This window comes from Corvus hawaiiensis, chromosome 24 (assembly GCF_020740725.1).
Source record: "Corvus hawaiiensis isolate bCorHaw1 chromosome 24, bCorHaw1.pri.cur, whole genome shotgun sequence".
In the NCBI taxonomy this organism is placed as follows: Eukaryota; Metazoa; Chordata; class Aves; order Passeriformes; family Corvidae; genus Corvus; species Corvus hawaiiensis.
This window is the reverse complement of record NC_063236.1, coordinates 1,061,702-1,084,471: the sequence shown is the minus strand read 5'-3', so window position 1 is coordinate 1,084,471 and position 22,770 is coordinate 1,061,702. Positions and strand designations below refer to the sequence as shown.

General features: G+C 65.9%; 3 protein-coding genes across 9 annotated transcripts; 2 read left to right on the top strand and 1 right to left on the bottom strand.

Moving 5' to 3' along the window:
- Window positions 1-251: 251 nt before the first annotated feature.
- Window positions 252-3,391, bottom strand: IL23A (interleukin 23 subunit alpha). The gene is made up of 4 exons (XM_048328315.1): window positions 2,857-3,391; window positions 2,595-2,693; window positions 1,213-1,338; window positions 252-395 (listed from the first exon to the last, which is right to left on the bottom strand). The coding sequence occupies exons 1-4, from the start codon at window positions 3,031-3,033 to the stop codon at window positions 252-254; spliced, it is 546 nt and encodes a 181-aa protein (XP_048184272.1). The 5' UTR covers window positions 3,034-3,391.
- A 1,380-nt stretch (window positions 3,392-4,771) lies between these two features.
- Window positions 4,772-17,225, top strand: PAN2 (poly(A) specific ribonuclease subunit PAN2). 4 transcript variants are annotated; one of them, XM_048327437.1, is made up of 26 exons: window positions 4,772-4,872; window positions 5,571-5,847; window positions 6,656-6,825; window positions 6,909-7,029; window positions 7,116-7,193; window positions 7,276-7,543; window positions 8,323-8,665; window positions 9,132-9,228; window positions 9,719-9,838; window positions 9,931-10,050; window positions 10,140-10,268; window positions 10,658-10,857; window positions 11,225-11,364; window positions 11,625-11,731; window positions 12,037-12,135; window positions 12,550-12,626; window positions 13,129-13,270; window positions 13,453-13,590; window positions 14,191-14,250; window positions 14,329-14,419; window positions 14,499-14,656; window positions 14,753-14,896; window positions 15,654-15,833; window positions 15,949-16,042; window positions 16,146-16,343; window positions 16,990-17,225. In XM_048327437.1, the coding sequence occupies exons 2-26, from the start codon at window positions 5,584-5,586 to the stop codon at window positions 17,022-17,024; spliced, it is 3,573 nt and encodes a 1,190-aa protein (XP_048183394.1). In that variant the 5' UTR covers window positions 4,772-4,872; window positions 5,571-5,583; the 3' UTR covers window positions 17,025-17,225. The 4 variants fall into 4 exon arrangements, with proteins under 4 accessions (XP_048183394.1, XP_048183393.1, XP_048183392.1 ...); XM_048327436.1 differs by having other exon boundaries at window positions 11,222-11,364; XM_048327435.1 differs by having other exon boundaries at window positions 10,113-10,268.
- A 654-nt stretch (window positions 17,226-17,879) lies between these two features.
- On the top strand, window positions 17,880-22,139 carry CNPY2 (canopy FGF signaling regulator 2). 4 transcript variants are annotated; one of them, XM_048327598.1, is made up of 6 exons: window positions 17,880-18,211; window positions 18,905-19,063; window positions 19,509-19,624; window positions 19,700-19,897; window positions 19,986-20,082; window positions 21,760-22,139. In XM_048327598.1, exons 2-6 carry the CDS (start codon window positions 18,925-18,927, stop codon window positions 21,801-21,803), a joined length of 594 nt encoding a protein of 197 aa, XP_048183555.1. In that variant the 5' UTR covers window positions 17,880-18,211; window positions 18,905-18,924; the 3' UTR covers window positions 21,804-22,139. The 4 variants fall into 4 exon arrangements, with proteins under 4 accessions (XP_048183555.1, XP_048183554.1, XP_048183553.1 ...); XM_048327597.1 differs by lacking the exon at window positions 17,880-18,211 and adding an exon at window positions 18,336-18,383; XM_048327596.1 differs by lacking the exon at window positions 17,880-18,211 and adding an exon at window positions 18,363-18,425.
- Window positions 22,140-22,770: the final 631 nt, after the last annotated feature.

The window sequence follows — 22,770 nt, the reverse complement described above, 5'->3', positions numbered from 1 at the left end:
AGACACCTCTGGGACCACCAGACACCCCCTGGGACCCCCAGGCGCATCCCACGTGCAGGAGCCGCCGTCTCGTGTCCGTGCGACCTTTATTAGAAACCCATAAATACCCGAGATAAATTAAGGGGGTGTCGCGCATAAATAACCCCTCGGGGGAGGGGGAATAAATAAAGGGGGGGGGGTGTCGGGGGTCCGGGAGAGGGGGAATAAATAGCGGGGGGTGGTCCGGAGCCTCCTGGGGGTGGGTGGGGGGCTCAGCGGGCGCTGTGGTTGAAGACGCGGCCGATGACGGCGGCGAAGGAGCGGAGCCGCTTCAGGGCCAGGTGCCGCTGGAACGGGTGAGCCCAGACCTTGGTGGGGGCCGGGGGGGGCGGCCGGGGGGGGCGGCCGGGACCCTCCTGTGGGGGGACAGAGCGGTCAGAGGGGTGGGGACACAGAGGGGTGGTGGTGTCTTGGGAAAAATCCCACCCCGCCCTTCCCAAAAATAAAAAAAAAAAGGGGTTTGGGGAGCCTCAAAAGTCACCGCTAGAAGTGGGCTCGGGGAGCAGCAAAATTGAGCAGAAAAGGGGGTAAAAATCGTAAAAATTCACCCCAAAAAGGGGCTTGGGATCCGGGGATGGGTTCCACCGGAATTCACCCCAAATATCCAGGGACACCCCCCCCCAAATTCACCCCAAAGCGTTTGGGGACCGTCCCAAATCCACCCCAAATATTCAGAGAGCCCCCAAATCCACTCCAAATATTCAGAGACCCCCCCCAAAATCCACCCCAAATATTCAGACCCCCCCCCAAATCCACCCCAAATATTCTGGGACCCCCCCCAAAATTCCACCCAGGGGTCCTGGGAACCCCAAAATTCACCCCAAATATCCAGGGACCCCTCCCCGAAAATTCCATCCGGGGGTCCTAAGATCCCCCAAATTGACCCCAAATATCCGAGGACTCCCCCCAAATTCACCCCAAGGCGTTTGGAGACCCCCAAAATTCACCCAAAAAGGGTTTGAAGACCCCCAAAATTTCCTCGTGGAGGTGTCGGGACCCCCAAAATTCCCCTAAAAGAGGTCTGAGACCCCCCAAAATCCTCCCCAAAGGGCTTTGGGAGCCCCAAAATTGACCTAAAAAAGGGCTGGGAATCCCAAAACTTCATCCCAAAGGGTTTGGGGACCCCTTCCCCCCAAAATTCACCCCAAAAGGGGCTGCTCCCACCCCGCTGACCTGGACGTGGCGCAGCAGCTGCTCCATGGTGGTCTCCAGCTGGGGCTGGGGCTGCTCCCGGAAGATGTCGGAGCCCAGCAGGTCCCGGTAGTGCTGGAGCGCCTGGCGGATCCGGTGCAGGCAGCGCTGCCGGGAGCGGGGAGGGGTCACACGGGGAGCCGGGACCCTCCCGGGAGCCTCCCGGGACCCTGCGACCCCCGAGTGCTCTTGGGAACGGCAGGCGAGTCCCTCGGCATGGCTGGGAGCCCCTCTGGGACCCCCAGGTGCATCCCCCAGCACCCCCGGGACCCCCAGACAACCCCGGGATCCCTCAGGGACCCCCAGGCGCATCCTTGAGCACCAGCCACGGGACCCCCAGACATCCCCTGGGACCCCCAGCCCCCCCGGAACCCCCAGACAACCCAGGCACCCCTGGGACCCCCAGGTGCATCCTTGAGCACCCCCAGACCCCCAGACAACCCCGGGACCCCCGGGTGCATCCTTGAGCACCAGCCACGGGACCCCCAGACAACCCCTGGGACCCCCAGACAACCCAGGCACCCCTGGGACCCCCAGGTGCATCTCCTAGCACCCCCGGACCCCCAGACACCCCCGGGACCCCCAGACAACCCCGGGACCCCTCCGGGACCCCCAGGTGCATCCTCAGCACCCCCGGGACCCCAGACATCCCCGGGACCCCTCTGGGACCCCCAGATATTCCCGGGACCCCTCAGGGACCCCCAGGTGCATCCTCAGCATCCCTGGGACCCCCAGACACCCCTGGGACCCCCAGGCACATCCCCCAGCACCTCCGGGACCCCCAGACAACCCCGGGATGCCTCAGGGACCCCCAGGCGCATCCCCCAGCACCCCCGGGACCCCCAGACAACCCCGGCATTCCTCTGGGACCCCCAGGTGCATCCTCAGCATCCCTGGGAATTCCAGGCACATTCCACAACATCCTTGGGACCCCTCTGGGCACCCCTGGAACCCCAGAGCATCCCTTGGACCCCCCGGACGCATCTGGGACCCCCAGGCACATCCCACAGCACTCCTGGGACCCCTTTGGGACCTCCAGGCGCATCCCTCAGCATTCTCTGGAAGCCCGGACATCCCGGGGACCCCCCCGGGTACATCCCTGGGACCACCAGGCACCCTCAGCATCCCCTGGGACCTCCAGACACCCCTGGGAACCACCAGGTACATCCTTGAGCATTCCTGGGACCCCCAAACATCCTTGGGAACCCCAGGAAAATCCCTCAGCATCCCTGGGACCCCCAGGCACCCTCAGCATCTCCGTGATCCCCGAGCACACCTGGGGTGCCCAAGCGAACCCTCCCAGCACCCCTGGGCCCTCCTGAGCCCCGTATTTTCCCCCGGTCGCCCCCCGCCGCCGCCGGTACCGTGTTGTTGCTCTCCAGCGTGAGCGGGTCACAGGAATCGCTGCAGCGGATCCGGGGGGGCCAATTCTGGGGGTCCTCCTCCATCAGCTGCATCCCCTCCTGGAGGAGCAGGGAGGCAGCGGGGGTCCCCACGTGTCCCGGCACCCCCGGGGAACCCCCGCACCCTCGGTCCAACCCCCGCCGCCATTCCCCGAACCCGCCCCGGTGCTTCCCGGTGCCCCCGGTTCTTCCCGGTGCCCCCGGCCGAGCCCCCCGCGCTCACCAGCGCCGAGTGCGGCTCTTTGACGGTCGCCAGCAGCCGCGACAGCTCCCGGGAGAGGATCCTGCAGGCGGCCCAGTCGGGGCGGCGGCCCGGTGCCGGTGTCGGTGCCGGTGCCGCGGGAGGCGGCAGCAGCAGAGCGAGGCAGAGGCAGAGGAGGAGGCGGCGGAGCGGAGCCATCGAAGGTCGGTCTGTGCCTGCACCGGGGCCGCCACCGGGCTCTTATGGGGCGGCGGCAGGTGGGGAATCCCGGGCAGGTGGCTCCCGCCCCTGCGAAATCATCGCCGCCGCCGCCGCCCCTCGAAAGCAGAACCGATACTGGGCCGGGGTCCCCGGGCTGCGCCTCGCCGCGCCCGGCCCCGCTCCGCACCGGGACGGGATGGGATGGGACGGGCAGGAAAACCCGGGGCAGTTCCTGGCGGCTCCGCGCCCAGCGGGATGGGAGGGACCGGCACCGGCACCGGCACCGGCACCGGGACCCCCCCTCGCTGCACCTGGGTTGCCCCGGCGAGCGCACCGGGGAGCCCGCGGCGGTGTCAGCTCGGTGGATCCCCCGCGTGTCCCCTCCGGTGTGCCCCTGTGAGCAATCCGGTGTTCTCCGCGCGTCCCCTCGCTGTCCTCTCGCTGTCCCCTCGCTGTCCCCTCGCTGTCCCCCGGGACATCATCCGGCCGCTCCCCGGCACCGGGACGTGCTGCCCGCGACGCCGCAATCTCGGCGGCCCCGACGGGGCGGCTCCGGCGCTTCCCGCTCCGCCCGCCGGGGCTGCCCCCGGCCTTCCCCGGGCACCGGGCGCGCCGCGGGCACCGGCGCCGTGTCTGCGCCTGGCTCTGGGACGGGGAGGGGAGCGACGCGGGGACGCTGCGGGGCATTTGGGACACTTTGGGATCTCGTCGGGCACTGGGGGAGCCCGGGGTGGGGCTGGAGGACCCCGTGGGGCACCGTGGGGCACTGAGGGACAGTGTGGGGCACCGTGGGGCACTGAGGGACCCTGTGGGACACTGAGGGACCCTCTGGGGCACCGTGGGACAATGTGGGACCCCGTGGGACGGTGTGGGGCACCGTGGGGCACTGAGGGACCCCGAGGGACCCCGTGGGACAATGTGGGGCACCGTGGGGCACTGAGGGACGCCGTGGGACACTGGTGGACATTGTGGGGTGCCAGGGGAGTGCAAGGGACACTGTGGGACGTTTGGGATGCGGTGGAACCCAGTGGGGTGCCGTGGGACATCGTGGGACCCTGTGGGACACCAGTGGACACCGTGGGGTACCAGGAGACTGAGTGGGACGCTGTGGGGCAGTTGGGGACACTTTGGGACCCCGTGGGACACTGCGGGACCCTGAGGAGAGCAAGGGACACTGAGGGGCATCTGGGGACACTTTGGGACCCCGTGGGGTGCCAGAGGACGCACCGGGGGGGACATTGCGGGACCGGGGCACCGGGGGACCCCAGGGGACATTGCGGGACCCCACTGCACGCTGTGGAACGCCAAGAGACTGCGTGGGACATTTGGGGACACTTCGGGATCCCGCGGGGGGCCAGAGGACGCTGAACGACACCCGCGGGCACTGTGGGATGCCACAGGCTGCTCTGTGACACCCGTGGGACACCGTGAGATCTCGTAGGGTGTCCGGGGACGCTTCGTGACACCCGTGGAAACCCACAGGCCGCAGACGCCGCACGGACCGGCAGCGCCCGGGGGTCTCAGAGGTGCCCGGGGGTCCCGGGGCTTCCCCTGGGGCTCCCCCGCCGCGAACCAGCCGAGTTCAGCCTTTTTGGCCCGTGCGCCGCCCCGTTCCGCCGTGCCGCTTAGTCCCGCCCCCCTCGGGCGCTGATTGGTCGGCGGCCGGCGCTCGGCGCTGCCATTGGTCAGCGGCCCGGGGCGGGCCCGGTTTACCGGGCAGGGGGCTCGGTTGCCGTAGCGACGGCGGGAGCGGCCTCGGCCCCGGCCCGGCCGCGGCGACGCAGCGGGACGAGCCCGGGAGCGCGGCCCCGGCGCGGCTGTGCCCGCGGCGGCTCGGTAACGGCGCGCGCGGCGGGTTGTGGGTGGCGGCTCGGGCTCGGTGACAGCGGCCGCTCGGGCCGGGCCTCCCGTGTCCCGCCCGGAAACGCCCGGGACTGCGGCCGCCGATCGCGCCGATCCCGCCGGCGCGTTCGGTGTCGGCCCGCGGAGATAAAGGCGGCGGGTGCGGAGCTGGCCCGGAGCCCCGGGGGTGGGGTGGGGCGGGGCCCGGGCGGGGCCCCGAGCTCCCCAGGCGGCCCGGTTCGGCTCCTCGGGAGGCTGCCCGGTGCCATGGGATCACTGCCTGGTTCCCCGGAGTCTGCCCGGTGCTCTGGGACCATTGCCCGGTGCCTTGGGCCACTGCCCGGTGCCCAGGGACCATTGCCCGGTGCCTTGGGCCACTGCCCGCTTCCTCCGGAGCTTGCTCAGTGCTCTGGGACCACTGCCCGCTATCCCCGGGAGGCTGCCTGGCACCTTTGCGCTGCTTCCCAGTTCCCCCAGACGCTGCCCGGTGCCCCGGGACCACCTCAGGCCCCTTCCCCCGGCCGTGCCGGGGCTCTGAGCATCCCCCAGGGAAGGGACTTTACGTCCCCAAGCCTTGCACTTCACCCCCCACCCCGGAGATTCCAGCTGCCATTCCCATCCCCGCAAGTCACCGATTCCAAGAAGTCCGGGTGTTCCCAGGCGGCCGCCTCAGTTCCTTTTCCACCCCAAAGGCCGGGATTCACCATGAATTTCGAAGGGCTCAACCCCTCCCTGGCCGAGTACGCGCCTCCCCTGCTGGACCCCGTCCTGGATGCGCACCTGACCCCCAGCCTGGTGGAGCTGGATCCCGAGGGAGTGTCCCTGGAGGGGATGGCGGTGCCGGAGTCGGTGCACCTGATGGAGGGCATGTACAGCGAGCTGCACACGGCCGTCTCCGAGGTCGGCGTGCCCGTCTCCGTGTCCCACTTCGACCTGCACGAGGAGATGCTGTGGGTTGGGAACCACGGGGTACGTGTGGGATGCCTGCAGGAGCGGGATGCGATGGGATATCACGGAATGGGCTGGGGTTGGGAGGGAGAGTGAAGCTCGGCTGGTTGCACCCGCCTCCCGCTTGCTCCATCCAAGCTGGCCTTGAGTGTCCTCTGGGGAATCCTTCCAGGGCCTCACCACCCTCACAGGGAAGAATTTCTTCCCAAGATCCCGCCTAAGCCTGCTCTAAAGCCATTCCCCCTTGTGCCATCGCTCCTTGCCCGTGTCCCAGGTCCCTCTCCAGCTCTCCTGGAGCCCCTTCAGCCACTGGAAGGGACTCCCAAGGTCTCCCTGGAGCCCTCCCTTCTCCAGGCCGACACACGCTCGTCCCATCCCACCCCCTGCTCCCACTGTCCCAGGCTGCTCCAAGCCCTGTGCAAGGTGGCCTTGGACACTTGCAGGGATGGGGCAGCCACAGCTTCTCTGGGAAATCCATTCCAATGCCTCACTGCCCTCCCAGGGAGGAATTTCATCCCAATATCCCACCTAAGTCCCCTCTTTTGATTTAAAACCTTTCCCTCTTTATCTGTCCACATAAACTCTCAGAGCACAGACCCCTCACTGCTTCCCCTATCACCGCTGTGGGGTTGTGTTGGGATTTTTTACTGGTGCCTGCATCCAGGGAAAGGTCTGAGCTGCCTTCCCTGGTTTGGGGTACCCGGGAGGGCCGGGAATGCCCCCCCATAACCTGGAAAAGCTGGGAGCTGGCAGAGGACAAAGCCACGCTGGGCCGTGTCACACCCACTGGGACACGGGGTTGTGACATCCCTGTCCCCTGTGCTTTTAGGGCCACGCCACCTCCTTCTTCGGGCCGACGCTGGAGCGCTACTCCTCCTTCCAGGTGAACAGCAGCGACGACATCCGCCAGATCCAGAGCCTGGAGAACGGCGTCCTGTTCCTCACCAAAACCAACCTCAAGTACATGTCCCGCGGCGGCCTCATCATTTTCGACTACCTGTGAGTGGTTCTGGCCCCTCCATCCCCTCCCTGCTCCCTCCCCGAGCCGGGCAGGAGCCTGAGGGTGTCCCACCTGTCCCCAGCATGGATGAATCCGAGGACATGCACAGCCTGCTGCTGACGGACAACAACACCCTGCTCGTGGCCGGGCTGCAGAACCACGTCCTCGAGATCGACCTCAACACGGTCCAGGAGACGCAGAAGGTGCGGCTGGGCTGGGGGCTGCTCCCTGCAGCTTTGCTCTGGGATCCGTCCCTGCTCATCCCCGCTCTTCCCCGCCTCCTTCCCAGTACACCGTGGAGGTGCCCGGCATCACCATCATGAGGCAATCCAACCGCTTCTTCTTCTGCGGGCACACCTCGGGCAAGGTAACGCCCGTGCCGGGAGGGAGATGCTGGAATTGGGGGCTTTTCCCAGAGCTCCTGGGCACTCCAGGACGTCCCATCACAGGTGTCCCTGCGTGACCTGCGCACCTTCGTGGTGGAGCACGAGTTCGACGCCTACTCCGGGAGCTTGTCCGACTTCGACGTGCACGGGAACCTGCTGGTGACCTGCGGCTTCTCCAGCCGCATGAACGGCCTGGCCTGCGACCGCTTCCTCAAGGTCTACGACCTGCGCATGATGCGGGCGACCACCCCCCTGCAGGTCCACATCGACCCCTTCTTCCTCCGCTTCATCCCCACCTACACCTCCCGCCTGGCCATCATCTCGCAGACAGGTGCGGGCAGCTCTGGCTCCGTCACGGTGTGGGGACGGTCCCTTGGTGTCCCCAAGTTCAGGGTTGAATCCTGGGGGATTCAGGCTGGAGCAGCGGAGACCTCACAACTTCCTCACAGTGACAGGACACGGCTGGAGCTGTGCCAGAAGGGGTTTAGGCTGGATTTTGGGAAAAGGTTCCTCACCCAGAGGGTGGTTGGGCATTGAACAGGCTCCCCAAGGATTGGGCACGGCCCTGAGGCTGCCAGAGCTCCAGAAGGGTTTGGACAGCGCTGCCAGGGACTGGGTGGGATTTTGGAGTGTCTGTGCAAGGACAGGAGTTGGACTTTGATCCTTGTGGGTCCCTTCCAGCTCAGGATATTCCGTGATTCCAGGGACCAGGGAGCGCTCGGACAATGCTCTCTAGTCCTCAGTGCTCTCAGGTGTTGGGATTTGGGGATTTGAGGAACTTTCGGGGTTGTCCTGTGCAGGGCCAGGAGTTGGACTTGATGATCCTTGTGAGTCCCTTCCCGCTCAGGATATTCCATGATTCTGGAGGTCAGGGAGTGTTTGGACAACGCTCTCAGCTGTTGGGATTTGGGGAATGGGGAGGTTTTGGGGTTGTCTCATGCAAGGACAGCAGTTGGACTTTGATCCTTGTGGGTCCCTTCCCGCTCACGATATCCCATGGTGGTTGTCCGAGCCCAGCCGCTTCCAGTGGCGTGAGGCCCGCGTGTCACCACATCCTGATTCCCACACACACTCCCAGTGCCATATTATCCCACTTTTCCCTCCTTCCAGGCCAGTGCCAGTTCTGTGAGCCCACCGGGCTGGCCAACCCCGCCGACATCTTCCACGTGAACACCGTGGGGCCGCTCATCATGACCTTTGACGTGTCGGCCAGCAAGCAGGCCCTGGCCTTCGGCGACTCCGAGGGCTGCGTCCACCTCTGGGCCGACTCCCCAGAGGTGACCTTCAACGCTTATTCCCGGGAGACCGACTTCGCCCTGCCCTGCATGGTGGACACGCTGCCACACCTGGACTGGAACCAGGACCTGGTGCCGCTGTCGCTCATCCCGGTGCCGCTGACCAGCGACGCGCTGCTCTCCGACTGGCCCGCCGCCAACTCCGCCCCGGCGCCGCGGTAATTCCCGGCCTCTCCCGGTAAAATAACATGGGAAAAGCACAGGAAAGCTGCCTCTGGTAGAGCCTGCTCCTTCCTGCTCGCCTGCCCTGGGAGGTGCCAGATGAGTTGCCCGCAGTGACCGGGCAGGTGTGAGGATGTGGGGCATGGTCCCACCTCCCTCTTGCTGGTGGGGAGATCCCAGTGGGATCCTGGCTCTGCTCTGCCTGTGTGGAATCTCCTTTTCCCTCTTCCTGCCCCTCAACACCCCCGTGCTCAGCGCTGCTGCCCTGGCACGTCCCTTGTTGGGATAGAAAACCAAACTTGTCTCTCCTAAACTTGTCTCAACCCAAGACAAAATTGAACCTGGGGAAGGGCTGAGGAGGGGGAGAACCCTCAGGACCACCCTCAGGGTGGGTCCCTGAGCACACCCGGTGGGTCCTTGGGTGGGTGAGAGATGCTGCTCTGACTCGGGGGGTGTTTCCAGGCGAGCCCCCCCGGTCGATCCTGAGATTCTGCGCACCATGAAGAAAGTGGGGTTCATTGGCTACGCCCCAAACCCCAGGACCAAGCTCCGTAACCAGGTACCCGCTCCCAGGAGGGGATTTTGAGAGGGTGGAGCTCTGCAGCCCAGGAAGGGGCAGAGCTCTCTGCGTGCTGAGCGATCCCCGAGGTTTTCAGGGACTGGAACAAAAGGTGGAATTCCCACAGGATGTTGCAGGTGTAGTTTGGAGGTGGCAGCTTCTCTTGAGCAGGGAAAAGGACGGAGTTTTCCCACTTCCATCCCTCCGTGGCTCTGGGCAGGGAAGGTCTGAGCTGTCCGGCTGGGAAGTTCATGGCACGTCCCTCACCCTTGGGAAAACACTGCCCTGTGGTTTCCCACAGTGACAAATCCCTGTGAGCAGGAAGGTGTGGAGGCCTCGTGCAGCTCCAGGGAGGGCCCCTCTCCCTTCTGGTGGATCCCTTTGCTCATTCAAGGAGGCAGGAAAGCCCGGGAGTCACTCGTTTCACTACGTGCGGCTTCTCCCCGCCTCAGGGTTCAGCTGCTCATCCCTCCTCTCTCCCTGCTCGCAGATTCCTTATCGGTTAAAGGAGATGGACAATGAGTTTGACAACTTCAGCCAAGTCCCCGAGTCCCCGATTGGGCGTGAGGAAGAGCCACACCTCTACAGGGTGGCCAAGAAGTACAGGAAGGTGGTGGCCTCGGGGGGCTGCTCTGCGTGGGGAGCACCGGGGGTCCCGTGGCGTGGGGAGGTGTTTGTTTAACCTGTCACGTCTCTGCTCAGGTCACCATCAAATACTCCAAGCTGGGGCTGGAGGATTTTGACTTCAAGCATTACAACAAGACGCTGTTCGCAGGGCTGGAGCCCCACATTCCCAACGCCTACTGCAACTGCATGATCCAGGTGGGAGCTGCCCCGCTCCCAGACCCCCGTGGCCTCCCCAGAACCCCCCTGACTGCTGCCAGGTGCTGTATTTCCTGGGTCTCTGCCAGGTGCTGTATTTCCTGGAGCCAGTCCGCTGCCTGGTCCAGAACCACCTGTGCCAGAAGGAATTCTGCCTGGGCTGCGAGCTGGGCTTGCTCTTCCACATGCTGGACCTGTCCCGAGGAGACCCCTGCCAGGTCCGTGCTGGTCTGGGCTGCCCACACCTCCTGGGTGATTCTCTGGGTCATTTCTCAGCTAATTACGTTCATTTGATACCCTGCCTGTCTGAGGCTGCACCACGTCCCCTTGGTCACCCACCTCGTGCCCCTTTTCTGCCTGACAAAAGCCCCCAAACCACGTTGGCTGAGCACCTCTCCCAGGGTGCTGCTGCAGGCAGCTCCAGCTTCCCACAGAAATTTTAGGAACGAGCTGAGGAGTCCTGGCCTGGGCGACATCTCCCTCCACGATTCCCCTGGGTGCAGGGGAGGGTCACGGGGATGGCAGCAGCGGAACAGGAGTGGTGCTGGGCACTCAGCATGGAAATTCCAGTCACTTGACCTCGGTGTTGCTCTTGCCCCATCCCCAGGGAAGCAACTTCTTGCGGGCTTTCCGCACGATCCCGGAGGCTTCGGCGCTGGGGCTGATCCTGGCGGACTCGGACGAAGCCACGGGGAAGGTGAACCTGGGGAGGCTCATTCAGAGCTGGAACCGTTTCATCCTCACTCAGCTGCACCAGGAAACGCAGGAGCAGGAGGGACCCCAGGCCTACCGGGGGGCTGGCAGCAGGTGAGGCCCTGGTGTGGGGACAGGACTGGGAATGACCCAGCTGGGGAGAGGGGCTGCTTCCCAGAGACCCCACCCATCCCTCGGGAAGCTTCCTTGCCCCTCATGCCCTGAGGGATCCATGAGAACACCTGGAGCTGCAGCTTCCCCCATGTTTGAACCCTGTGCTGAGCCTCCACCCCCTTAAAACCTTCTTTGGAGGGTCGAGGCTTCACAGGGGACACCAGCTGAGCTTCCAGAGGGGCTCTGGGGACTACTCAGATGGCTGATTCCCCAAAATCTGCTGGAATCTGGGAGCAGGCCTGAGCTGTGGGTCCCCAGCTTAGGGATCTGTGGGATTCTGCTGATCCCAGTGCTGGTTTTGCAGCAGCTTTGGCTCCTCGGGGGACTCTGTCATCGGGCAGCTGTTCAGCTGTGAGATGGAGAACTGCAGCATGTGCCGCTGCGGAAAGGAGACCGTCCGTGTGTCCTCCACGCTGCTCTTCACCCTCTCCTACCCCGACAGCACCGGTAAGGGCAGGGCCCAGCACCCTCAGCTGGGTGGGGTTTGTTATCCATGATTTTCCCAGCTGGAACACACCTGCAGCCAGGAGCTGCCTCAGCTCCAGGGGTGGGTTTCCAACCAGCCGAGCTTTTGGCTACGGAAAGACACATTTGGGGCTTGACCTTCTGGCTGGTGGTTGCGAGGAAAACCCCAGAGGTTTGGCTGAGCTCAGCTGGTCAAGGTTTGTGTGTCGGGGAGGTGACGTTATTCTCCTTTCTCCCTGCAGAAAAACCAGCCAAGGATTACGAGTTTGCCCAAATTTTGAAGCGCAGCATCTGCTTGGAGCAGAACACGCAAGCGTGGTGTGAGAACTGTGAGAAATACCAGCCCACGGTGAGCCTGGGAGGGGGGGACAGGCACGAGGGGCTGCAGGAGAGGGGCATGAGGGGGGCAGTTTCTCCATTAGTCACCGGGGAACCTCCTGAGTGGATGCCAGAGATTCGGTTCCTGGCCCGGCTGGCAGCCCTGGGGTATTTCCTGGGCTCTGTGAATTCCTCTCACAGGGACAAGGATTCAGCAGGGAGAAACCCCCCCTGGGAGCTGTTGTGCTGGAAGTGCCACCGGGGAGGGGAGGATGTCCCAAATCCCGCTCGGAGCCTCCGCAGGGCTCCCATTTCCACATCCCCCTCTCCCCGCAGGTGCAGACCCGGAACATCCGCTGCCTGCCGGACGTGCTGGTCATTAACTGTGAGGTGAACAGCTCCAAGGAGGCAGATTTCTGGAAGACACAGGCTGAGGTGGGGGAGACACTCCGGGGCCGGTTCTCCCGGCACGCGGGGGTTGCGGTGCCCGGCCCTGCCGAGGTTTTCACTCTGCTCTCGCTGTCTCTGGCCTCTCTCCCTCCACCTGAGCCGTGCTGGCAGAGGACCCGGTGCCATCTGCTCGTGCCCGTGGCATGGGCCGTGCCTTTGGAGTCGGAAAAGACGAGATCTCGTGGCGTGGCAGAGCTGAAGGGACCGCAGGAGTCACTCTGTCTCTCCCCCAGCCCCCCGGGACCACGGCAGTGCGGGACCTTGGGTTTCCCTTGCTTTTTCCCCGTCACCAACTTTAATATCCCTGTGTTTTCCCTGCTCCTGGCCTGGCTGTCACCCACGTGTCCCCAGAGCTGGCCTGTCACCGTGTGCTGACGCTTGCCTGTGTTTCGTTGCCAGTATTCCTTTCAGAAAGCCATGATGAAGAGAGGAGGCTTTGACATCACCAAGGGAAAGGAGATCTCTCTTGGAGAGTGGTAGGTGACCCTTCAGGAGGAATTTCTTCATGGAAAGGGTTTGGACCTGGCCAGGGAGGTGGTGGAGTCAGCATCCCTGGAGGTGTCCAAGGAATGACTGGACGTGGCACTCTGGGCTGGGTGACAAGGTGGGGATTGGCCAGAGCTTGGCCTTGGTGTTCTTGGAAAGCTTTTCCAACCTCAAGGATTCTGGGATTCTGTTCCTGGGGTGCTGGCTCTGAGTAGTGACACCTCCTGGGTGATTCTCTGGGTCATTTCTCAGCTAATTACGTTCATTTGATACCCTGCCTGTCTGAGGCTGCACCACGTCCCCTTGGTCACCCACCTCGTGCCCCTTTTCTGCCTGACAAAAGCCCTCAAACCACGTTGGCTGAGCACCTCTCCCAGGGTGCTGCTGCAGGCAGCTCCAGCTTCCCACAGAAATTTTAGGAACGAGCTGAGGAGTCCTGGCCTGGGTGACATTTCCCTCCAACTCAGCTTTCCACGTTTCCCCTGGGTGCAGGAAGGATCTGGGGAACCCTGACACGGGGCATTTGTATCCTTCCGTGGAGGAACTGAAGAACATTTGGATCCCTCACGCCATCAAGATGAGGTTGACCAAGAGCAAAGAGCTCGACGTGAGCAACTGGAGCGAGACCGATGAGGTAAAGGGACAGAATCACCGTGGGTGAAGTGAGAGGAGCACGTGGGGCTGTGGGAGCAGAGCTGCCTCAGAACCACTTTCCACTGAGAGGTGACGAGGATCTCTTGGAGATCACTCAGGGGGGGCGTGGAAATGTCGGGGCTGGTGGTTTGGGGGTTCAGATATTCCCGGTTCCTCCCACAGCTGAGCCCGACGGACGACCCCGAGTCCGTGTACATCTACGACCTGATGGCCACCGTTGTCCACATCCTGGATTCCCGCACCGGGGGCAGCCTGGTGGGGCACATCAAGGTGGGAGAGACCTACCACCAGCGGAAGGAGGTGAGACCCTGCAGGACCCCCACCAGCTCCCAGGAGCCTTCCCGAGGGGGGGATCCATCATTGCCAGGTCTCTCGGTGGAGTCTTGAGTGTTTGGCTGAATGTGCCAGGCAGTCCCGAACAGCCGAGAGCTGCTGGGGCCCCTCACGGGGAGGGAAGGGCTGAAGAAACCCTCTTCCCACACCCACTCAGGCTGGTTCCTCCTGGCCACGGGCACGGTGCCAGCTTGTCCTTGTACTTCCAGGTAAGGGCAGGGACGTCATCTCCCTTCCCGAGGAAAGGGCTGGTCTGGGCAGTCCTGTTGTCTGCTGGAGATGCCCAAGCCAGGAATTCCCAGAGTGTGTCAAGGCTCCATCCCTGGCTCTTATCTCTTGCATCTCCCTGGAGTTTTGGTCGGGAGCTGGGCAGAGCCCGGAGCCCGTCCAGCCCAATCCTTTCACGTCCTCTGTCACCACCCAGGGCAGCAGGGATTTCCCCACGGTGTCCCAGGAAGGGCGGGGGTTCCCACATGGCATCGTCACACCCTCCTTTCGCTGGTAACCGGGCAGAGGAGTCACTGCTCTGGCCTGGGGGGGCCCCTAAGGCTGTGCCTTTTCCCCCAGGGGGTCACACACCAGCAGTGGTACCTCTTCAACGACTTCCTCATCGAGCCCGTGGACAAGGTGAGCGCCGAGGCGACACCGTGGCCACCCCGTGGAGCCACCCAGGTTTGCCCCTGACCGTCCCCCCCTCCCCTGCAGTGCGAGGCCGTGCAGTTCGACATGAGCTGGAAGGTGCCAGCCATCCTCTACTACGCCCGGAGGAACCTCAACGCCAAGTACAACCTCGTCAGTGAGTGCCTGGCGTGGAAGTGGCGGCGGGGCCGGCGCCGCCGGGGCACCGCTGAGCTCCTTCCCCTTTCCCTGCACAGTCAAGAACCCCATCGAGGCCAGCGTCCTGCTAGCCGAGGCCTCGCTGGCCCGGAAGCAGCGCAAGTGCCACGCCACCTTCATCCCCCTCATGCTGAGCGAGATGCCCCAGGCGGGAGACCTGGTGGGGCTGGACGCGGAGTTCGTCACGCTGAACGAGGTGAGGGGGGCCCTGGGGCAGGGGACGGGGGGGACAGGGCGTGGGGACAGCCCCTCCGGGGTTGTTGGTCACCACGTGTCCCGTCCCTGGTGGCAGGAAGAGGCCGAGCTGCGCAGTGATGGCACCAAGTCCACCATCAAGCCCAGCCAGATGTCGGTGGCCCGGATCACCTGCGTGCGTGGGCAGGGCCCCAACGAGGGCGTGCCCTTCATCGATGACTACATCTCCACCCAGGAGCAGGTATGGGGTGCCCACTTGGCCTCACGCAGCTCCCCAGGCCCCCAGGGAGGACGTGGACCTGCTCTGCTGGTGATGGTCGCCTCACCTGGGCACCTGTGTTCTCCATGGTGACTTTACCTGAACACCTGGGTGTTCCCCATGGACAGCTGGGTGCACCCTATGGACACCTGGTGACCTTACCTGGACTCCCGTGTTCTCCATGGTGACCTCACCTGGACACCTGGGTGCACCCTGTGGACACCTGAGTGCTCCCGAGGGACTCCTGTGTCCCCTTTGGTGACCTCACCTGGACACCTGGGTGCTCCCCAGGGACTCCTGTGTCCTCTGTGGTGACCTCCCCCGGACTCCCATGACCTCACCTGGACACCTGGGTGCTCCCCATGGACAGCTGGGTGCACCCTATGGACACCTGGTGACCTTACCCGGACTCCCATGTTCTCCATGGTGACCTTTCCTGAACACCTGGGTGCTCCCCAGGGACTCCTGTGTCCCCTTTGGTGACCTCACCTGGACTCCTGTCTTCTCCTTGGTGACCTCACCTGGACACCTGGGTGCTCCCCAGGGACTCCTGTGTCCTCTGTGGTGACTTCCCCTGGACTCCCATGACCTCACCTGGACACCTGGGTGCTCCACGCTCACCTGGGGCTGTTGTCCTGCAACACCAGCCCCCTCCCCGGGGTGCTGGCAGGGGAACTGGGGAGGGGGCAGAGCCCCTGTGCCCCTCCCCAGCCCCCTCCAGGTGCCCCGGTCTCCGCAGGTGGTGGATTACCTGACCCAGTACTCCGGGATCAAGCCGGGAGACCTGGATGCCAAGATCTCCTCCAAGCACCTGACCACCCTCAAATCCACGTACCTGAAGCTGCGTTTCCTCATCGACGTGGGCGTCAAGTTCGTGGGCCACGGGCTGCAGAAGGACTTCCGTGTCATCAACCTGATGGTGACAGCCCGAGCCCCCTCCCTGCCTGCACGAGGGTCCCGGCTGGGGCTGGGAGGGCTCAGGTCGGGTTTGCAGTCCCCCACCCCCGGCAGCAGGAGCCTCTCCCCTTCCCCAGGTGCCCAAGGACCAGGTGATCGACACCGTGTACCTGTTCCACATCCCGAGGAAGAGGATGATCTCCTTGCGCTTCCTCGCCTGGTACTTCCTGGGTCAGTGGCCGAACTCTTGGATCCGGGAAGGGGCGGGAGCCAGGGCGGAGTCCCCCCCCATCCCCCCGGGGGTCCCCCCGCTGAGCGAGGGCTGTCCCCGCAGACCTAAAGATCCAGGGGGAGACCCACGACAGCATCGAGGATGCTCGGACGGCGCTGCAGCTCTACCGCAAGTACCTGGAGCTGAGCCCGCAGGGCTCGGAGCCCGAGGAGTTCCGGAAGGTGCTCAAGGGGCTCTACGAGAAGGGCCGCAAGCTGGACTGGAAGGTGCCCGAGCCCGACAGCCAGAGCAGCCCCAAGCGTAAGATGCCACCGCCACCCCCTCCCTGTGTCCCCTCTCACCCCTCCCCGTGTCCCCTCTCCCCTCCCCGTGTCCCCTCTCCCCCCACTGTGTCCCCTCTCCCTCTCTGTGTCCCCCCTCCCCTCCCCATGTCCCCTCTCCTCTCCCCTCCCCATGTCCCCCCCCCCCTCCCGTGTCCCCTCTCTCCCTTCCCGTGTCCCCTCTCCCCCGCTATGTCCCCTCTCTCTCCCCGCGTCCCCTCCCCGTGTCCCCTCTCTCCCTTCTGTTCCCTCTCCCCCGCTGTGTCCCCTCCCCGTGTCCCCTCTCCCCCCGCTGTGTCCCCTCTCCCTCCCCGTGTCCCCTCTCACCCCTCCGTGTCCCTCCTCTCCCTCCCCGTGTCCCCTCTCACCCCGCTGTATCCCCTCCCCGTGTCCCCTCTCCCCTTCCCGTGTCCCCTCTCCCCTCCCCGTGCCCCCTCTCCCCTCCCCGTGTCCCCTCTCTCCCCCCGCTGTGTCCCCTCTCTCCCTTCCCGTGTCCCCTCTCTCCCTTCCCGTGTCCCCTCTCTCCCTTCCCGTGTCCCCTCTCCCCTTCCCCGTGTCCCCTCTCTCCCTTCCCGTGTCCCCTCTCCCCTCTCCCTGTCCCCTCTCACCCCGCTGTGTCCCCGCAGACGGGGCCGTGTTCCCCCCCGTGCTGGCCCTGTGACCGGAGCCGCCGCGAGGAGCAGCCCCGGCAGAGGTGGACACGCGTGGAACTGGAACCAGCAGCGGGGCCGGGGCTGTTCCCGACCCGCCCGACCCCCGTCCCGAGGCTCTCTTTCCCTGCCGGTACCGGGAAGCGCTGCCCTCCCCACCCCGCTCGCCCGCCGGCCCGGGCGCCTTCATAAAACAGCCTCGGACCCCCGTGCGGCCGTGTCCTCCTTGGCTCCGGGGGGCGGGACCGGGACCGGGACCGGGGCCGGGACTGGGGACACGGCACGGAGGAGCCGGACCGGGACCGGGGCACGGCAGGACGGAACCGGGCTCAGACCGCCACTGGGACCGGGTACAAGGCGGTGCCGGGACTGGGACCGGGGACACGGCAGGACGGAGCCGGACCGGGACCGGGGCACGGCAGGAAGGTCCCGGATCGGCCGCGCAGCAGGAAGGAGCGGGGCTGACACGGGGCACACGGCAGGAATGACCGGGACCGGGGCTGGGAGCAGGGACACGGTGCAGAGGAGCCGGGCTGGCACCGGGGACACGGCAGCAATGACCGGGCCCGGGCTCGGAACGGGACCAGCACCGGGGCACGGCAGGACGGACCAAGGTCCGGGTCGGTGCTCAGACCGGAGGCACGGCGGGACGGACCAGGACCTGGGCTCAGACCGGGGCACGGCGGGACAGAGCCGAACCCGGTCTCGGTCCGGGGCTCAGAGCGGGGACACGGCGGGACAGAGCTGAACCCGGTCTCGGTCCGGGGCTCAGAGCGGGGGCACGGCGGGACAGAGCTGAACCCGGTCTCGGTCCGGGGCTCAGAGCGGGGGCACAGCGGGACGGACCCGAACCCGGTCTCGGTCCGGGGCTCAGAGCAGGGCTCAGACCGGGGCACGGCGGGACGGACCCAAACCCGGTCTCGGTCCGGGGCTCAGAGCGGGGGCACGGCGGGACGGACCCAAACCCGGTCTCGGTCCGGGGCTCAGAGCGGGGGCACGGCGGGACGGACCCAAACCCGGTCTCGGTCCCGGCCCCGGGACGCGGCTGAGGCGGGGCGGGGGCGTGGCCAGGCCGATCCGGTGGGCGGGGTCACGGGAGGCCCCGCCCATGCAGGGCCGAGCGCCACGCGGCCGGGCCCTGGCAACGGCGGGGCCTTCGGTGCCCGTCTCGGGCTGCCCCCGGCGCTGCCTGCTCACGGTTCGGCCCCGCCGCGGGCCGAGGAGCCGCCCCTGCTGGTCTGACCGGTCCGACCGGCTACGCCACCCGGCGCGGCTCGGCCGCCGCCCGCTCCGAGCGGCCGTGGCCCGCGGCGGGGCGGGCCGGGGGCGCGCCGGGACCGGCGGCGCCGCGGGCAGTCCCGGGGCAGCCGGTCGGTGTGGGGGGCGGTGGGAGCGGGACGGGAGAGCGGCCGGTACGGGGGGCGCAGGGCGGGGGGCTCGGCCCGGCCCGGAGCTCGGGATGGGGGGCGCGGGACGAGGGGGCTCCCAGGGAGGCGCTGGGCTCGGCCCTGGAGGCGAAGGGCTCCGTAGGGGGCTGTGAGGGGATCCCGGAGGGGAGGGGGCTCTGTAGGGGCGTCTGAGCTCTGCTCTATAGGGGAGGGGGCTCTATAGGCGCTCCGGGCTCTGGTCTATAGAGGAAGAGGTTCTGTACGAGTTCTGGACTCTGCTCTGTAGTGAAGGAATCTCTGTAGGGGCTCTGGGCTCTGCCCTATAGGGGAGGGGTCCCTGTGGTGTCCAGGGGCACTAACGGGACTCGGCAAGGGATGGAGCCCTAAGGAGAACCGGGCTCTGCAGGGAACGGGGCTCCCGGGGGGCCGGACGGGCCGGCCAGGGATGGGACGAGGTGCGGGGCCAGCGGAGCCACCGGCGCTGGAGCTGCCCCTGCCCGCAGGTGACAGCGGAGCCCTGAGGATGTGGGGCGGGATCCCGGGAATCTGCGGAGCCCTGAGGATGAGGGGCCGGGTCCCGGCACTGCTCGGCCTGGCCCTGGCCTTGGCATCGCTGCTGCCCACGGCCGGAGCCCGCCGGAGCCAGGACCTGCACTGCGGAGGTGCGGGGGAACACGGGGGGACAGGATGGGTCAGGGGGACAGGGTGGGAAAGGGGGGAAAAGGGAGGACAGGGAACAGAACGGGGGGGACGGGATAGGACAGGGTGAGATGGGGAGACAGGGCTGGACAGGGACAGAGGGACACAGAAGGGACAGGGCAAGACAGGACGGGGCAGAGGGCGACAGGCGGCACAGGTCAGGGTGGTGGCACAGGCCAGGGTGGTGGCACAGGGCGGGGAGGTGTCCAGTGGGACCTGCTCACCCTGCTCAGGGACAGGCTGAGGGTCTCCAGGCCGTGGGGACATCTCCTTGCACACCCACCATCCCAGTCTGCCCCAGTCCCACCAGTCTGGCTCTGGGCAGCCACAGGAGTGTCTGTGCCAGCTTCCCCATGACCCTGTGTCCCTCATGTCACCGTGCCCCCCATGTCACCGTGTGTCCCACAGCCTGCCGGGCGCTGGTGGATGAACTGGAGTGGGAGATCGCCCAGGTGGATCCCAGGAAAACCATCCAGATGGGCTCATTCCGGATCAACCCCGACGGCAGCCAGTCGGTGGTGGAGGTGAGGCCTCTCCCGCTGTCCCCGCTGCCTGTCCCGCTCCGGGGGGACCCCGCTGACCCCTCCCCGGGGCCACAGGTGCCTTATGCACGGTCAGAGGCGCACCTGACGGAGCTGCTGGAGCGGGTGTGCGAGAAAATGAAGGAATACGGGGAGAAGGTGGATCCGGCCACGCACCGCAAGAGCTACGTCCGGGTCATCTCCCACGACGGGACCAAGATGGATCTTTCCGGCATCAAATTCGACGGAGATGTGACTTCCAGCCTGAAATTCGCGGTGCGTGGGGGGAGAGGGGAGCTCCTGGGAGGGTGTGGGTGGGTGAGGGGCTCCAGGGGTGTCACCGGTGTCACCGGTGCCGTTGCAGTGCGAGAGCATCGCCGAGGAGTACGAGGATGAGCTCATCGAGTTTCTCTCCCACGAGGCTGAAAACGTCAAGGACCGGCTCTGCAGCAAGAGGACGGGTGAGCCGGGGGGCTTGGGGGGCTCTACTGCTCATCCCGGGGTCGTGGCTGCTCCATCGGTGCTGGAATGGGAGGAGATGAGATTCCAGCCCAGAGCTGGGGCTGTCCCTGGGTCTCTCTGGCTGTTCCGGGGGTCTCTCCTGCTCTGTTGGTGCTGAGATGGGAGGAGATGCTGGCCCAGAGCTGGAGCTGTTCCTGGGAGTTTTTCCTGCTGTTCTGGGAGTCTCTCCTGCTCCATCGGTGCTGGGATGGGAGGAGATTCCAGCCCAGAGCTGGGGCTGTCCCTGGGGTCTCTCCTGCTCCAGAGGCTGAAGCTGCTCCGTCAGTGCTGGGATGGGAGGAGGCGCTGGCCCGGAGCAGAGGCTGTCCCTGGGGATCCTTGCTGCTGTCCCAGGGGGTCTCTCCTGCTGTTTGGGGGTCTTTGCTGCTCCCTTGGTGCTGGGATGGGAGGAGATACTGACCCCGAGCAGGGGCTGTCCCTGGGGATCTTTCCTGCAGTTCCAGGGAGTTGCTCTGGCTGTTCCAGGGGCTGTATCTGCTCTGTTCATGCTGGGATGGGAGGAGATACCAGCTCAGAGCTGGAGCTGTTCCTGAGGGTCTCTCCTGCTCTTCCAGGGGTTGTGGCTGCTCCATCAGTGCTGGGATGGGATTTGCTGCCAGCCCAGAGCAGGGGCTGTTCCTGGGGGTCTCTCCTGCTGTTCCTGGGGTCTCTCCTGCTGTCTGGGGGTCGTGGCTGCTCCGTTGGTGCTGGGATAGAATTTCCTGCCAGCCCAGAGCAGGGAGGAGCTGCAAGCTCTTCCCAAAATCCTGGCTCCCTGTCACAGCCCAGTGCCCGGACTTTTTTTGGATGCTGGGGCCGAGCCAGGGCAGCTGCTGTGCTGACTCTGTGGCCTCTCCTGGCACATCCAATGGCCCTGTCCCTGTTCTGGGGCTATTTGCAGCTCACAAACACTCAGGTCAGGGCACGAGGTGACCTTTGGGCCACTCCAGTCCTGGACGGGGCCCCACACAGGGCCAGGGCAGGTCCCTTTGTACCTGGCACGGCCATCAGGGAAACGCTCCTTCCCAGGGGATCCTGAGGGTCTCCACAGTTGCTCCTGGGGCTCCTCCTGTGTCCGGCAGCGCAGGGGCCGGAGCAGGGACAGGCTGTGGCTGTGTCCAAAGAGCCGCGTTTATCATTAACCACCGGACAAAGCCGGGGAAGCGCCGCTGGCCCCGGCTCAGGTCACAGCGGGGAGCGGTCCTGGTGCCAGGGCAGGAGGGGACAGGGCACCACAGGGCTCTGACGTGTCCTGAGGGTCCCACGGGGCTCCTCCACGGAGGGTCCCATGGGGCTGCCATGTCCTGGGGGTCTCGTGGGGGTCTGGGGCATCCCTAGGGTCCCACACGGGTCTGGGGCATCCTGAGGGTCCCATGGGGTTCCACCATGGAGGGTCCCATGGAGCTGCCATTACCTGGGGGTCCCACGGGGCTCTGACACATCCTGGTGGTCCCACAGGGGTCTGGGGCATCCTGAGGGTCCCACGGGGCTCCACCACGGACAGTCCCACAGCGCTGTCATATCCTGGGAGTCCCAATGGGCTCCAGCATATCCCGAGAATTCCATGGGGCTCCACCCCATCCTGAGGGTCCCCCAGGGCTCCAGCACCCGCTGAGGGTCCCCGTTTGTCCCCGCAGACCTGTGTGACCACGCGCTGCACATCCCGCACGACGAGCTGTGACCGCCTCCGGAGCAGGGACCGGGACAGCGCCGGGATCCACCGGGATGTCGCCGGGACAGACAGACCGACCTGCTGGGAGCTCCGCGGCTCCGGAGCCGCCGCCCCGGCCCGTGCGCAGCTCCCGTCCTATTTATTCCCCGTGCGGGGGCACCGGGACGGCCACGGGGCCGGGGCCACATCCTCGCTCCTGCCGGGACATTTCAGGGACATTCCTGCCCCGCTGCCGGGGGACACGGGGGGGGACACACCGGGGCTCGGCCCCCCCCAGGGCGGGGGGTTTGGGGACTCCCCCTCCCTGCTGCAGGCAATAAAGGGGCCGCGGGCCCGCCCGAGGGACGCTCTGGTCCGGTGTGCGTGTGGGGTGGGGACAGCGGTGTCCCCACGTGTCCCCGGTGGCTCAGCTGTGGGGCAGGGACACGGGTGAGCCCATGGCTCTGTGGCACCCTGTGGCACCCCGGGTCACCCAGCCCTGCCCCTGCGGGGGCACCATGGGGGTCCGGCCCCTCGGCTGCGGCCGGTCACCCCGTGTTGTCCCATGTCACATCACCCCGCCATCGTGGGGGCACAATGGGGGGGTCTTGGCTGCTGCTGGTCACGCCGTGTCACCTCATGTCACCCCTTCGTGGAGGGTGTGGCCCTCAGTTGTCATCCTGTGTTATCCCACCACGGCGAGGGCTCTGTGGAGGTTCTGGCCTTGCTGCTGTGGCCGGTCACCCTGTGTCACCCTGTGTCACCCGATGTCACCCGATGTCACCCGATGTCACCTGGCCAGCCTGCAGGAGCACCCTTTGGGTTCTGCCCCTCTGCCGGCGCCCATCACCCCGTGCCACCCGTTGCACCGGGGCCAGCGGGACAATGCCCTGGGGTCAGCGGGGCCGCTTACACGCCACCCCCTGACGTCACCACGGAGCCAGGGTCACGCCACAGCCTATCACCTTAAGCCACTGCGGCCACGTGCGGGATGACG